Below are 13,547 nucleotides of genomic sequence, written 5' to 3'. Positions count from 1 at the left end.
TTAAATGGATGTTCTGGATTTCACGTCTACCACAAGGAGTAGCCCAGTTACCTGGGCTCAGGCTGGATTCACCACGGGAGGTGCAGAGGGCTTCACCCTGTGTCCAGCAGACAAGTTATACCAGGGAGACTCACCCCAGCATGGAAGAGGCACTGCACGGCTGCTAGCATTCCCCAGGACGTCCCACCGGGAGGAAGCAACTTTAGCTTTTGTCTGAAGCTCTATGCCCAAAACCACCCAGAGCCCTCAAAGTGTCGTTTGCAAGTTTCAGATGGCATGCAGGCGCTGGAATACACGATGGGGCTCACCCCATAATCCCAAAGCAGGACACTTGGCTTCTCCCTGTGCTAGGAATATCATAGCCATTTCCTAATAGGAAGTCATTTAAAAATAATTATTTTTTTCTTCTGTGTCTGAACAGTTATGGCAAAGGTAGCATGACAACAATGCATAAAGATCTCATAGGGCATACTTTTCAAGCAAAATTTGGGAAAAAAAATCTAGAATACACTCATGTAGTCCTACTTAAGAAAAGATGGTAATAAATGAGAAATCTATATTTACATAGAACTAGTTACCATGATAACATTAAGGATAGAACTTTGCAGGTTTTAAATGAGGGTATTCTTCTGTGCTGGTGACTTGGATAGGTCAGACTTTCACCTAGGCCCGTACAACTGAATATGAAAGGGGCAGACCACAGAACAACGCGGAGCCACTGCATGGCCCATGTCAGCTGGGATGCCACGATCTTGGAATATACAACAGTAGCACTCATGAGCAGAACTATACCAATGCCCGTTTTTCTGTGATTTGTGTTTAGCACTTACTGACACAGCATTTTTCCCACAGAGAGCTATAAGTGGTGTTGGTTCCAAGTCAGAACTTGACTTCATCTGAAATTTCAAAATTTGACATTGTTTCTGCTGCAAGGTAACCAAAACAGACACTTTCAGAAGCTAAGTGGAATTTCAGGGAAAAAAAATAGCTTCACAAATTTGATTTCAGAATTGTGAAATTTCATATAAATTTTAGGGTATTTTAATTTCTCTTTTATATTACTCAATAGCATGTTGGTAGTAGTACAACATCAGACCACTGCTTGCCTGTTTCAATGGGACATAGTGTTGTCTTGGCAGTGTTATTTTTATTTGTTTCCTGAATCATTAAGGAAAAGTGCTGCTGTTATAAAACATCAACAAGGAAGAGCTCTGATACGCAAAGGATCACACCTATGCAGAAGAAAATGTCATCATTCCCTACAAAACACTTTCTTGTTTTCAAAATACTCATTTTCTGCAGGAATTTCCACTGAAACAGATATGATGCCACACATTAAGAAAACAAGGAAACATCCATATAAACAAACAAACCGTTCCCAACCAAAAAATAATTGGCAAGAAACTCTGCCCAGCTGTGAGATTAACATACACCTAAAACCACTCTGGATAAGCCCAGCCTTCGCCTCCAATTCTAATTACAGACTTAGAAGATGTCATTTTTTTCTCTTCTGAGTTTGTGCTAATAGTCGAAAGTATGCCTCAGTCAGACAGATGTGTTGTTCCCAAATGCTCATTTGCAAAGGTCAAATAAGGACTTGAAAGCAATAAAAACATTTGCTATGTTGTTGCTAGAACCATGAAAATGATAGCATTATTTCAGATGACAGTAATAGGAAAAAATACTGCAGGATTTAAAAATAGTAATAAAGCCCCTAATTATGAAAAAAATCAGGTGCACATATGATAGACAAAAAAAATGTATTAAAATAAAGGAGCATTTCTAAAACTCTGCCATAGTCTGAGGTTTAAGTACCAAGCCCATTTGGGAAGTGTATCTGGAGCTCTGAAAGTAAAGGTTTATGCCATTTCTTTCCAAGAACTGAAGCGGACGTGTTTGTTAGAAGTTTATTGTGATGATGATCTCATGCTGGTGACTGTGGTGACTTGTTTTCATGCAGCTCTGTCTACTAAGCAACAACAACAACAATGTAATTTATTTATATAAATAATAATATTCCTCAGCTCACAAAGTTCAAATCAGAGGAGTTTATAGTCTCAAGCACCTTCTCCTGCAGACTTGCCAGATGCCAGATATGACACAGCTTTCAGGTCAGATGTCTGGACTGGAGTGCAATATTAACCTCTGAAAGCTCAGCTCAAGGGGTCTTCCTGCAAAGAATAAGAGAAAATGCTAGGCAAACGCTGACCGGTTTGGTGTTCAGGAAGACCTGGTAAGTTCAGCTCTCAGGAAAGCATTCAGACCATAGGTATGGCTGGCCTGCACGAGAGTCACTGTCTATCTTGTCGAAGTGATACCGGTGTGAAGAAAGCGATTTAAGATTCACAGGACCACGAAAAGACCCAAGAGGCAGAGGAAAAAATGTTGCCTGACTGGGAAATTCTTGGATTTCAGTCTGTGACAGAAAGGCTGTACATTTTATTTAAGACTATTTAATGAAAAGCAACCGTTGATATCTGTTTGGTGGGTTTTTTTGGGGGGCGTGTTTGTGTGGGTTTAAGAAACAATTGCCACAGTTGCTTTTTGTGAAGACCCAAAGGAGTTTTGCCTAACTCCTTTATTCACTTCCTTCAATGATCTTATCATCCCTGTCTTTCCTTTTTTAGCTAAATTATTGTAACCCAAACCTACCTAAATTAGAAATAAACATATGCATAGTGTAAGTTGGCAGCTATGAAATATCAATCTCCTTACATATTATATCCCTTGTACGAACAGGTTGAATTGCCCGTTTGAGTTTGTACAGTACCTACCTTCACATCAAGGCCCTGGTAACAGAAAATCCTAAGGCAGCAATGTCTACCAGAACAGGCACTCATAACAACAGAAGCGGACGTTTCAGCATCAAAAGATTTTGTTGGAAGATGACTTTCTCTCAAAATCAGCTGCACGGGATTCCAAAGCAAAGAGAGAAAGAAATGAATAGGAATTACATACTAAGGACAGGTCATATCCTTCTGGCAATGTAAATCAGGATGAAATGTTTATAACAAGCCTATTACAACAGCTGAGCATTAAAAATTTAAATAGGCACTAAAAAAGGTTTGAGGAATATTATTGACAATGGTGTCAATGGAAAGGAAAGGAAAGGAGAAAGGAAAGGAGAAAGGAAAGGAGAAAGGAAAGGAGAAAGGAAAGGAAAGGAAAGGAGAAAGGAAAGGAAAGGAAAGGAGAAAGGAAAGGAAAGGAAAGGAGAAAGGAAAGGAAAGGAAAGGAAAGGAAAGGAAAGGAAAGGAAAGGAAAGGAAAGGAAAGGGAAAGGGAAAGGGAAAGGGAAAGGGAAAGGGAAAGGGAAAGGGAAAGGGAAAGGGAAAGGGAAAGGGAAGGAAAGGAAAGGAAAGGAAAGGAAAGGAAAGGAAAGGAAAGGAAAGGAAAGGAAAGGAAAGGAAAGGAAAGGAAAGGAAAGGAAAGGAAAGGAAAGGAAAGGAAAGGAAAGGAAAGGAAAGGAAAGGGAAAGGAAAGGGAAAGGGAAAGGGAAAGGGAAAGGGAAAGGGAAAGGGAAAGGGAAGGAAAGGAAAGGAAAGGAAAGGAAAGGAAAGGAAAGGAAAGGAAAGGAAAGGAAAGGAAAGGAAAGGAAAGGAAAGGAAAGGAAAGGAAAGGAAAGGAAAGGAAAGGAAAGGAAAGGAAAGGAAAGGAAAGGAAAGGAAAGGAAAGGAAAGGAAAGGAAAGGAAAGGAAAGGAAAGGAAAGGAAAGGAAAGGAAAGGAAAGGAAAGGAAAGGAAAGGAAAGGAAAGGAAAGGAAAGGAGAAAGGAAAGGAAAGGAAAGGAAAGGAAAGGAAAGGAAAGGAAAGGAAAGGAAAGGAAAGGAAAGGAAAGGAAAGGAAAGGAAAGGAAAGGAAAGGAAAGGAAAGGAAAGGAAAATGCAATCTGCATTTTGTAGTCACTTCCAAAGAATTTATTGTTTTCAAATGGTTCTTCCATTCACAAGGCCATCCGATGAAGGAGAGCATACAATCCCAGGAGTTACTTTGTGCAAGTGCTATCTATCTAGCAGCACTCAGCGAGCCTAGTATTTTGGCATTAGGCAAGATGGCACAAGTCAAATTTATTTTTCTTCAAGGTGCTTTTAAAATCAAACTTTTATTTTGATCAAATCAATACAGATGAGTATTTTTGAACTACAAAATGATATCCCAAAAAGCTTAGCTTCTGATAAGCACCTAATAAACAACCTGGTGTGCCTTGAGCAAAAAAAAGAGAGTACTTTCACAGTATTAAGTGTTTTTGCACAGATTGTTGAAATATTTAACTTGAGAAATGTGGCCATTAGTAACACAAATTTGAACAGGAAGGATTTTACTAATGTCTAGCAAACAAGAATACTAATAATTCACTACAGAATCAGAGTAGGATATTTTACAATCCCAGTTCTTGCCAGGTAAGCAATTCCTGTTACTAAGATGTGCAAAATATTATTTGCATTCATGTTATAGGTGCTTTAACTGCCCATACTTTCCAGCATCTGGAAGCTGAGCCTGCTTTCATCCACATTATGTTTTTACCGTTATACATTCATTAAAGTCAAGGGACTTATTCTTCTTTTAATTGGTAAAAAAGAGAACAATCGATCCACTTGTCTTCTAGAAAGTAGTTCTCAGTAACTAAAATAGCATCCCTGAGCATGAATGCTTTATTATTCCTTTGATATCTTTAGCACTTATATAAAAATGTTAGCATTCACAATCAAACTATGAGGATTGTCTTCATATTGTTGTACGTATGTAAAGAGAATAAGTTAAATCTTTCAAGCTGCCCAGTCTTTTTTATCTCTTCTGTATAAATTCCATTCTACTGATGAAGTAAGTAGGGTAAGAAAACTGTCTCGGAGGTACTATTCCATTTTATCAAGATCATCACCAAGGTACATGATAAACAGGACCAAGTATTAGGATTCTCTGCAGCTACAAGTAAAAATATATTTCCACTTACTGTCTCAATTAAATTCAAGCAAATGCTAGATTCTTTACTGGAGTATTTCACTGATGGTTTTTCATACCACAGTGACAGCTAAGGCCTACCTGGAATTTATGCCCTTTCCCAAAATGAACTGGTTTTTATGAATTGTAGGAAAAAGGAAAATAATATAAACAAGGACCTGGCAAAAATCTGCACTGCAATCAAGAGATTTGATCCTATTGCACTGAAGAGAAAGGCATGAAAGTTTTCAGCTGTTTTGAATCATCGATCACTCTCAGATTATTTTTTCACATGTTCTGTAATCCTTCATGACTAACTCCAATGTCCTATTTATTGCCTTAATAAAGAGGCATGATCTTCACTTAAGATCATACATTACTGCAATTCCAGGAAAATGGTGAATGTGAAGGAAAAAAAAACTTCATTGATCCAACATACAGATTTTTGAGCATCTCATCACATACCTGAATTTTACATGAAACCTGGAGTACTGGTCTGAAATAAATAACATTATAACCATGCTTCACTATAAACGATATTAAAACTGAGACTCATTATATCAAATTCTGTGTTGAGGATCATCTGCTCCACCAGTGATGACTCATTGTAGATGAGGCTGCAGGTGACTCCACATATGGGGAAACCACCAGAAGCTCTCTGCCGACTTCAGCAACAGGCCATTACCTTCATCTTCCTCCTCAGTGCCTGCAAATCAGCACCAAAGTCAGTGTGAACGGCACCAAAATTTCTACAAGCCAGAGAAGTCATTGCACATTTCAGTTAGAAACCTCTATGACTTCTACCTAGGTAGGACCAGAAAAATACTTGGCTTTCCCACCCAGACCACCACATTGTCATTCACTTTAACTTTCATCCTTTCCTCCTTACAAATAGCAAGACACAATACAAACCTCACGTTATTCTTTGCTTCACCTGCTGTTACATTTAATGTTTATTTCACAGAGGAGGGGAAAAGTGACAAGAATAAGAGTATTCTGAGATTAATTTTTTTTTTTTCATTTTAACAATAAACAGGGAAATTTAGAGCGATAAATTTTTGACCAGAATTAAGAAGGATTAAATTTACAGAATTAAGAAGGATTAAATTTCCAGAAGATTTTCCAAAAGATGACGTATTGTTATTGTTCATTGTTCTGTAGTTTTGAGAGCTCTTCTGAAAGATGTCCTATAATTCCCAAAGTCAACATGCTACCTTTGTATTGATACATGGGTTTAAGCTCTCACTGCCTTTTTTTTTTTTTTTAATCTCTTGGGCTGTGTTTTAGCTGTTTCTAATTTATTTCATAAACTTTACCTAAATAATAATAATCACCATGTTTAACTAATGGTCTAACAAATATCATTCTGCTTCTTGAATAAGGATTTGAAAACCCAGTGTCATGGTTTAACCCCAGCCGGCAACTAAGCCCCACACAGCCACTCATTCACTCCCACGCCAGTGGGATGGGGGAGAGAATCAGAAGGGTAAAAGTGAGAAAACGCGTGGGTTGAGATGAGGACAGTTTCATAGGGAAAGCAAAAGCCGCGCACGCAAGCAAAGCAAAGCAAGGAATTCGTTCACTGCTTCCCATGGGCAGGCGGGTGTTCAGCCATCTCCAGGAAAGCAGGGCTCCAGCACGCGTAACGGTGACTTGGGAAGACAAACACCATCACTCTGAATGTCCCCCCCTTCCTTCTTCTTCCCCAGCTTTATATACTGAGCATGAGGCCATATGGTATGGAATAGCCCTTTGGGCAGTTGGGGTCAGCTGTCCTGGCTGTGCCCCCTCCCAGCTTCTTGTGCACCTGGCAGAGCATGGGAAGCTGAAAAGGCCTTGATTTAGTATAAGCTCTACTTAGCAACAACTAAAACATCTCTGTATTACCAACACGGTTTTCAGCCCAAATCCAAAACATAGCCCCATACTAGCTACTACAAAGAAAATTAACTGTGTCCCAGCCACAACCAGCACACCCAGCTATGAGTGTCTAACTGGGATTCATTTTTAAAAGTACCAACTAAACTCTTTTTCCTCACTGAGGAAAAAAGAACTCCCCGTTGAGTTAATGGGATTCACTCTTGTCTAAGTGTGACTACAACATGGGCACTTGTTTTTACATTAGTCTCCCACTGTACTATATTTTTGTGCAATTCACCCAGGGACAGTGGAGATGAAGAGGCTGCTGGCAATCCTAACTATATTCCAGCCAGAAAGTGCAGAAAATGGACTACTTTTATACTGGTGCTACAGATCACCTTCCTCTTAGTGCAAGAAGCTGTGACACATCTGACTTCTCTGTGATAACCTTCACCTCAAAGGAGCAATTCAGCTCTGCATTACTGTCAAAGCCAAGTCTGTAAAAAACGTTCATTCGTGTGAAGTGACTCACTTAGATCTATATAGAAACCAGTCTCTGAATGCAGGTGAGATACGCAATTGTCATAGCTCCGCTGGTGTCCCTGAGCCACCATGAAGAGAGAGAAATATTTTCATAGATTTAACAGCAAAACAAGAAGAAAAAAAAAGGGGGGGGGGGAACGACATACAAATTTAAGATCTGTTGAAAGTAATGTTATGATTGTTTATGAGGTTTAGTACAGTGACAAAGATTGTTTGATCTATTCATGAATAATTTGATAGACATTCTCAGTAATGACTCAGTAAATGCCCCAGAGACATTACTCAGGCTAGTAAAAACTTCAGGGCTCTGAAAAATTTAAGAAAAAAAGATTTAAAAGAAAAAAAACCAACAACCATCTGGAAAGTACACCGATAGATTTCATATAACGGTAGTTGTACCAAATGAACTAATAATGGAAGAAAAAAGTAGGGTAAACTTTTCATACACATACAACAGATATTAAAACCAACTGAATCATCAAGGGCTAAAGATCACTTGCTCAGAGCTTAGGTCATGAGCTAAGAGCATGTTTGTTTGTATGACAAAAAAGAAGTTATAAATTAATTGTAGCTGCTCATGATGATAACTGAATTCAGCTTTATCCGTCACAACAGGAACATAATTTTATTTTCTTCATCTGTTTCAGCTTTTACTACTTCAGTTATGCTACAGTAGGCTACGGGCATATAGTTGCCAAAACAGAAAAGATACAGAGATGGGGAATAAATTGATTAGGACAGACCCGCAAGAGACTGGCATAGGAAAAACCAACTGGGAGAGGATAGGGGCATTTGAAAAGGTGAACTACATGAAGTAATGCAAATGTAACAGAATGTTTATTTTCCACAGTGTTTTGTGTCTTCAGGCAATTATTAGCAACGCTTAGCAACACTTCCAAAAGAAGACGACATTAAGGGAATGAAAATACCAGCTAGTACTCCAGTGGGCAAGTGAGACAGTTGCAAGCAATCTCAATCTTTATGTGTCAAGGTGCTAACTCATTATGTGCTGGGGTGGGAAGGAAATTCCTCGCACTCTGCAGTCTTTTGCCTAACAGATCAGGGACTAGAGAAACTTTTCTTTCCTTTCTTCTGAAATGTTAGACATGGATGACTGTCCTCAACTGGATTAAATGCATTTCTCATGCATTTCAGGCACAGAGGGAACAGACAGTGGTCTGGCTTTGGCAGAGCTGGGGAGGCCAGTTCTCTGCTCCCCACCTCCCTTGATGGCAGAGGAGACACTGGTTGCACCGGGGAGGAAGAAAGCAGCTACCCAGCTGGCAGGGCTGCCCTGGGTTCTGGCAGGCTTCGCCACACTTATTTGCACTGCAGAAAGTTACTTTTAACCAGCTGAGCTGCGAAAGCCTTTTCTTTGTGAGGCAGAGGCCAGATGTTTCCAGACCAGCCTGAACCACAGCGTTGGCTGTGAACTCAACGGGGATGGAAGCAGCCACCTCGCTGAAAGCAAATGACTCTAATTCACCTCTGTGAGAAACAATTGATCCTTCTAAACTCAACTCTGTGCTCAGAATACAATGCTCACCTAAAAAAAAGCAGCAGTGCAATGGCATTCACCAGAAAACGCTGGCTGTTTGGCACAGAGCTGGCACACAGCCCTTCGAGCCGTGCTTCTGCATGGTAACCTCCTCTCTTCTCCTAATGCAATTAAGACATCACCACTTTTTGCAAGCACTGGCCAGCCAGCTAACTTCTACTTTATGTTTTCACCTTCTGAAATATTGCCTCCAATTCAGAAGAAAGGCTTTGGAAGTTCTTAATATTACAGCCAGTTGTTCTACATGATTCAGAAGCGGAACAGATTTAGATATCTCATCACTGAAATTAAAACGAGGCCAAGAGAAAAGCACAAAGTCTCTGAGGCAGCAGAGAAAACGGAAAACATTGTTTTGTATCATAATTTTTAAGCAATTTTCCACATATGTGGAGGCTTCACAACAGCTTCTTTGTGTTATTCCATAAGAAATGCTTATTTTTCACCAAGATGAAAGTTTCCTATATGAAGAGTAAATAAAAACACAGAAATAACCCCTAATACTAAGAATACTGGGGTACTTTATACAAGTTAACGCTTCTTCTCAATCTGATTTATATGGCTATTTTTTGAATCATTTACATGTGATACTAAAGAAATAAATAAATAGGAGTATTCCATGCATGCTGTTAAAGAAAGGTCACTGCCTGTATCTGTTTTTGCAAGAATATCCAGTTTGGTTCCTTCATCAGGAACCATTTAAAAGCAACACACCAAGCTAAACTGCATACCATTCTTCCAGAATCCTAATTTTTTCATCTTTACTAAAGATTCATCTATAATTAATTCAATACTTTTCATAGCCATATAACAGAAGCATATTTTTCTTAATAAATATATGAATTAATAAAGAAATCGAAAAAAGAAGTCTTTGAATTACAACTTGGGTAGGATTTTCAATTAAAAAGTAGCTATAAAGACAAGATTTGCCCCACTACATTACAATCTCTCAAACCATTCTGATCCATAAATTTTATAATCAAGATTAATCTACCAGAGCTTTTTTCCACTAGCTGATTCCATCATTGATCTGATACATGAAGTAATTTACATTAATAACTACAATATTATACAGATTATTTATTTTATAATGAAAGCAGAAAAATAGCAAAACAGCAGAAATTTATATTAAAGGGTTTCTAAAGCATCAAATTTAAATAGCTGTGAAATAGTGTAAATGTACATATTTGGTAATATAAATCTAATGGCTTCGGAGGGATTCTCGTATTCTGTAAGGCAAGCCAGGACTAGGAAATATAACCATAAAATGTTCTTTTCACTCCCTACATAATCAGGAATTGCGAGGATACTTCTCTTAACCGGGCGGGGGGAAGAAAATAACAGATACCATCACTTTCTTCTGCTGACTTTTTATGTCATAATACTGTACAGCTGGCAAGGAAAACCTGTTTCAGGTGGATTGAGGGACTGTGGAAGCCCTTGCAACACGCTGACTGAACTCGATGTAATTTCTATGTGTGTGTTTCATTGCCATTAATTATTGAATAGCATGTTTTATTGCTAATTACTGTATTATTATTACTATCATTGTTTCATTGCTGCTAATTAAAACACTGAAACTATCACAATTCCCTGTAAAAGATTAGTACGCCCTACACAGACCGCACACGCTACATTGTGGGACGTTGATGAGAAGGACTTCAGCTCTTTCGGTGTCGCTCAGGATTGTAACTCTGGCTCCCAAGTTCAAAGGGTTTTGGCTCAGAGGAAAGCCAGGGGCTGTGTGGGTAAGTAAACAAGAAAGTAGACAGGTTTCAAAAATCTCAGGAGAAGGAGATTTTCGATTACAAGTTAAGGAAATCGAATGCTTTCAAGAAAATATTGCTATTTGTGCTCATCAGCAGTTCCTGGCATATATGAATCAGTGAAGTTTTCCAGCCCACTCTAATCCTGAAGCCCTGTCTCATGTCCAGGCAGCAAGAAGCCCTAATGAAGAAAGGCAGAAATAAGGAAAAATTCAGAGATTGCTCCTTCTCACTTTCGTAGCTCTGCTCCTCCGTCTCCCTGCGGTACGGCACAGCCATACATACGGTAACGTAGAGTTTGTCATACATACAGCAAACCAGAAAATGCATTTTAAAAGAACAGTCTGTTTGGTGCAGGAGATTAAAACACACAAATTTTAAGAGCAAAAAGCATCATTTGACCATTTAGTCTAACATTTGACGTAGCATAGCTATCCAGATAATGAACCCCGTACATAATGTTCCCCAACAGCACAAGTTTCACCTGCCGCGTTTCCCCTGTGATGTTTTTCTCCCACAGCAGTATTCCCTCATTCTCCATCTCCATAGGGTCCGTGCATCTCCCTCTGGTGAGGGAGAAACCTCCATGGCTCTTTCCCATCTCCAGTTACCTCCAGCTGCCTTCCGCACCCTTTACTGGTTTGAGGGACTAGAGGCAGCAGAGAAGCGCTGGCTGATGGGGCTGGCGAGTGCCCCTTGGAACAGATGAGCTTTGGATTGCACTGTGGTTCCTCTCAGTGAGACTGTTATTCTGGCTTTCCCTCCACTTCTCAGTCACTGATTTGCATGAAATGCATAGGATAGCTATCTTCTCTTAACTTGGTTAAAATCATCTGGTAAGTTAAAGGGAAGGAGGGAGAGGAAGGGTCTCTGGTACAAACAAACTAGCAAGAGCACAGTCTTATAACCATCACCTCCTTGAGAAAGGAGGACAGAAACGTGTACCAGACGGTGAGCAAAGTCTTTTTAATGAGACTGGCTCTAACATACTAGAGGCACCAGTTCCCAAACATCTTGGGAGAACCCGGTCGGTCTTTCCTGGGGGTGCCCAACATACGGAGTCTGTACTGCCATCATGTGGAGGCTGTTACTTCATCTTTTCACACTTGCTGAATATTTTTCCTTCTCTTACAGGGTCAGTCTGTCCCAAACCATGCGATATCCTGTGACTCTCTCTCCCTTTCAACTATCGGCAATGTTCATTACTCTGAATGTGCCTGCTTCATGGACCATGTGCCTGAGCTCTATTAAAATCTAATTGCCGGGTGCAAGTGAAAAAAACAAAAAAAAAGTACAACATGAAAACAGTGGATAGAGTAGGGAAAATTTGTAAGATAAAGGAAACAAATAAAGCACAAGATTTCAAAAAAAGTAAAAAGAGAATTAACTAATTAACATTCTAAGGATAAATTTAGCCAAAGAACATCTGTTTTCACATGTCTCTCTGATGAGATCTAATGTGAAGGCTTGTGTTGGTCAGCTTTGAAGTTGTATTTTATTATCTAAGAAGTTCTGTGCACAGATTTTGATAGGGATTATAGATATCCTAGTAACAGAGGGACCCCTGAGCCCCTTGTATCCACTACTCTTAGTTTCTTTATTTCCACTTGACTTGTATCAATCCACACAGCGTTCTGTATTCTTTATTGAAAAATTCTCCGCTGGGCACACTTTTACTTTATATTCTATTTTAAGAACATTAAATGTTCCAACCCTCATCTGCTTTCTCCACGAAACAGACAGGACATTTTAATTCTTCTTTCCTGTATATTGTGCTACACAGCCAGTTAGTAACCCAAAAATCATACAAAGCCCTTACCCATTTCTCAAATTCCTCTGCATTTGCTATTCCCCTAATTTAATAGCTCCTTTTCTAATAACATCTTTCGAGTCATGTTTATACAGTACAAATATGATCCCAGGGTTCTAAAAATTAAGAAACCATTTGTAACACTGTAAGAAGTATTTTTCCACCTGGAAAGTTTCTGAGTCACCTGCTTGCCCTCCTGATTATTAATATGAAATAGAAACTTTTTGAATAATCCAGAAAAATGTTCACGTAGGATCTCTCCATGGACATGGACCCTTGCTTCCTGTAGCCATACTTTAAAGAGAGTCATTAAAGCCAGGATTTCTAGGCAACCTTTTTCAGCTCTTCAGCTGTGGCTATTTCTGAATCCCTTCCCCACCTCCATCTCAGGTTCGCAAAAGTAATTCATGCAAATTTCAGTTCTCCCCAGTTCAAGCAAAGAACAACATCAGAAGCACCTTGCAAAACACAAATATTGCATTTTGGCCAGGTCTGAATAGCAGAGGATGGATAAGAATGCAGCATGTTGTAGAGACAGGAGACAGAAGATGCAGAAGATGGGAGATGGCCGTGGACTGAAGCCGAAGCAGCTTAGACACCAACACCACAAAGAGTAAATTGTGCAGGGTCTGCCTGCCTGGTACACAGCATCTGCCAAAGAGACTTATAGACTGGCCTGAAGATGATGGCAGGTCTTAAACAAAAAGCTGAATTCAGGATGGATGACCTGCAGACCAGCGTACACTCGCCTTTCTGAGATAGACAAAGCAGAACAGGAAAGTATCTTCGGCATCAGCGTTGCTGCTTTCGCCCTGTGCTAAGCAGAGACAGGCAGGCGTCTGCATAATAATGCAGCACCCCTTAACACAAGCTATTTGAAAATGCTTAGCTGAAAATAGTAATAAACTACTGAATTTCAGAGTCACCAGCCAAACTGTGGATTGCTGTATGCCGGTGACTCTGCGCTGAGCTGGTGACAAGGCTTACAGTTTTCTATTGAAGAATATCCACGTAGAAATTTCAATTTTTTTACACAGCAAATCTGAGGATTTTACAAGGAATCTGAATCAACTGCTA

General features: G+C 39.5%; 1 protein-coding gene across 1 annotated transcript in view; it reads right to left on the bottom strand.

The window, feature by feature from the left end:
* LOC140652532 (bifunctional heparan sulfate N-deacetylase/N-sulfotransferase 3-like) overlaps positions 1–10,939 on the bottom strand; it is a 33,038-nt gene extending 22,099 nt beyond the window's left edge. The window contains 2 exon segments of the mRNA XM_072863415.1: positions 8,683–8,885; positions 10,894–10,939. Coding sequence (XP_072719516.1) covers positions 8,683–8,885; positions 10,894–10,939 — 249 coding nt within the window.
* Positions 10,940–13,547: the final 2,608 nt, after the last annotated feature.

The sequence above is a fragment of the Ciconia boyciana genome, chromosome 5 (genome assembly GCF_034638445.1).
Source record: "Ciconia boyciana chromosome 5, ASM3463844v1, whole genome shotgun sequence".
In the NCBI taxonomy this organism is placed as follows: Eukaryota; Metazoa; Chordata; class Aves; order Ciconiiformes; family Ciconiidae; genus Ciconia; species Ciconia boyciana.
The sequence above is the reverse complement of the archived record's forward strand: the minus strand, read 5'-3'. Positions and strand labels throughout refer to the sequence as shown.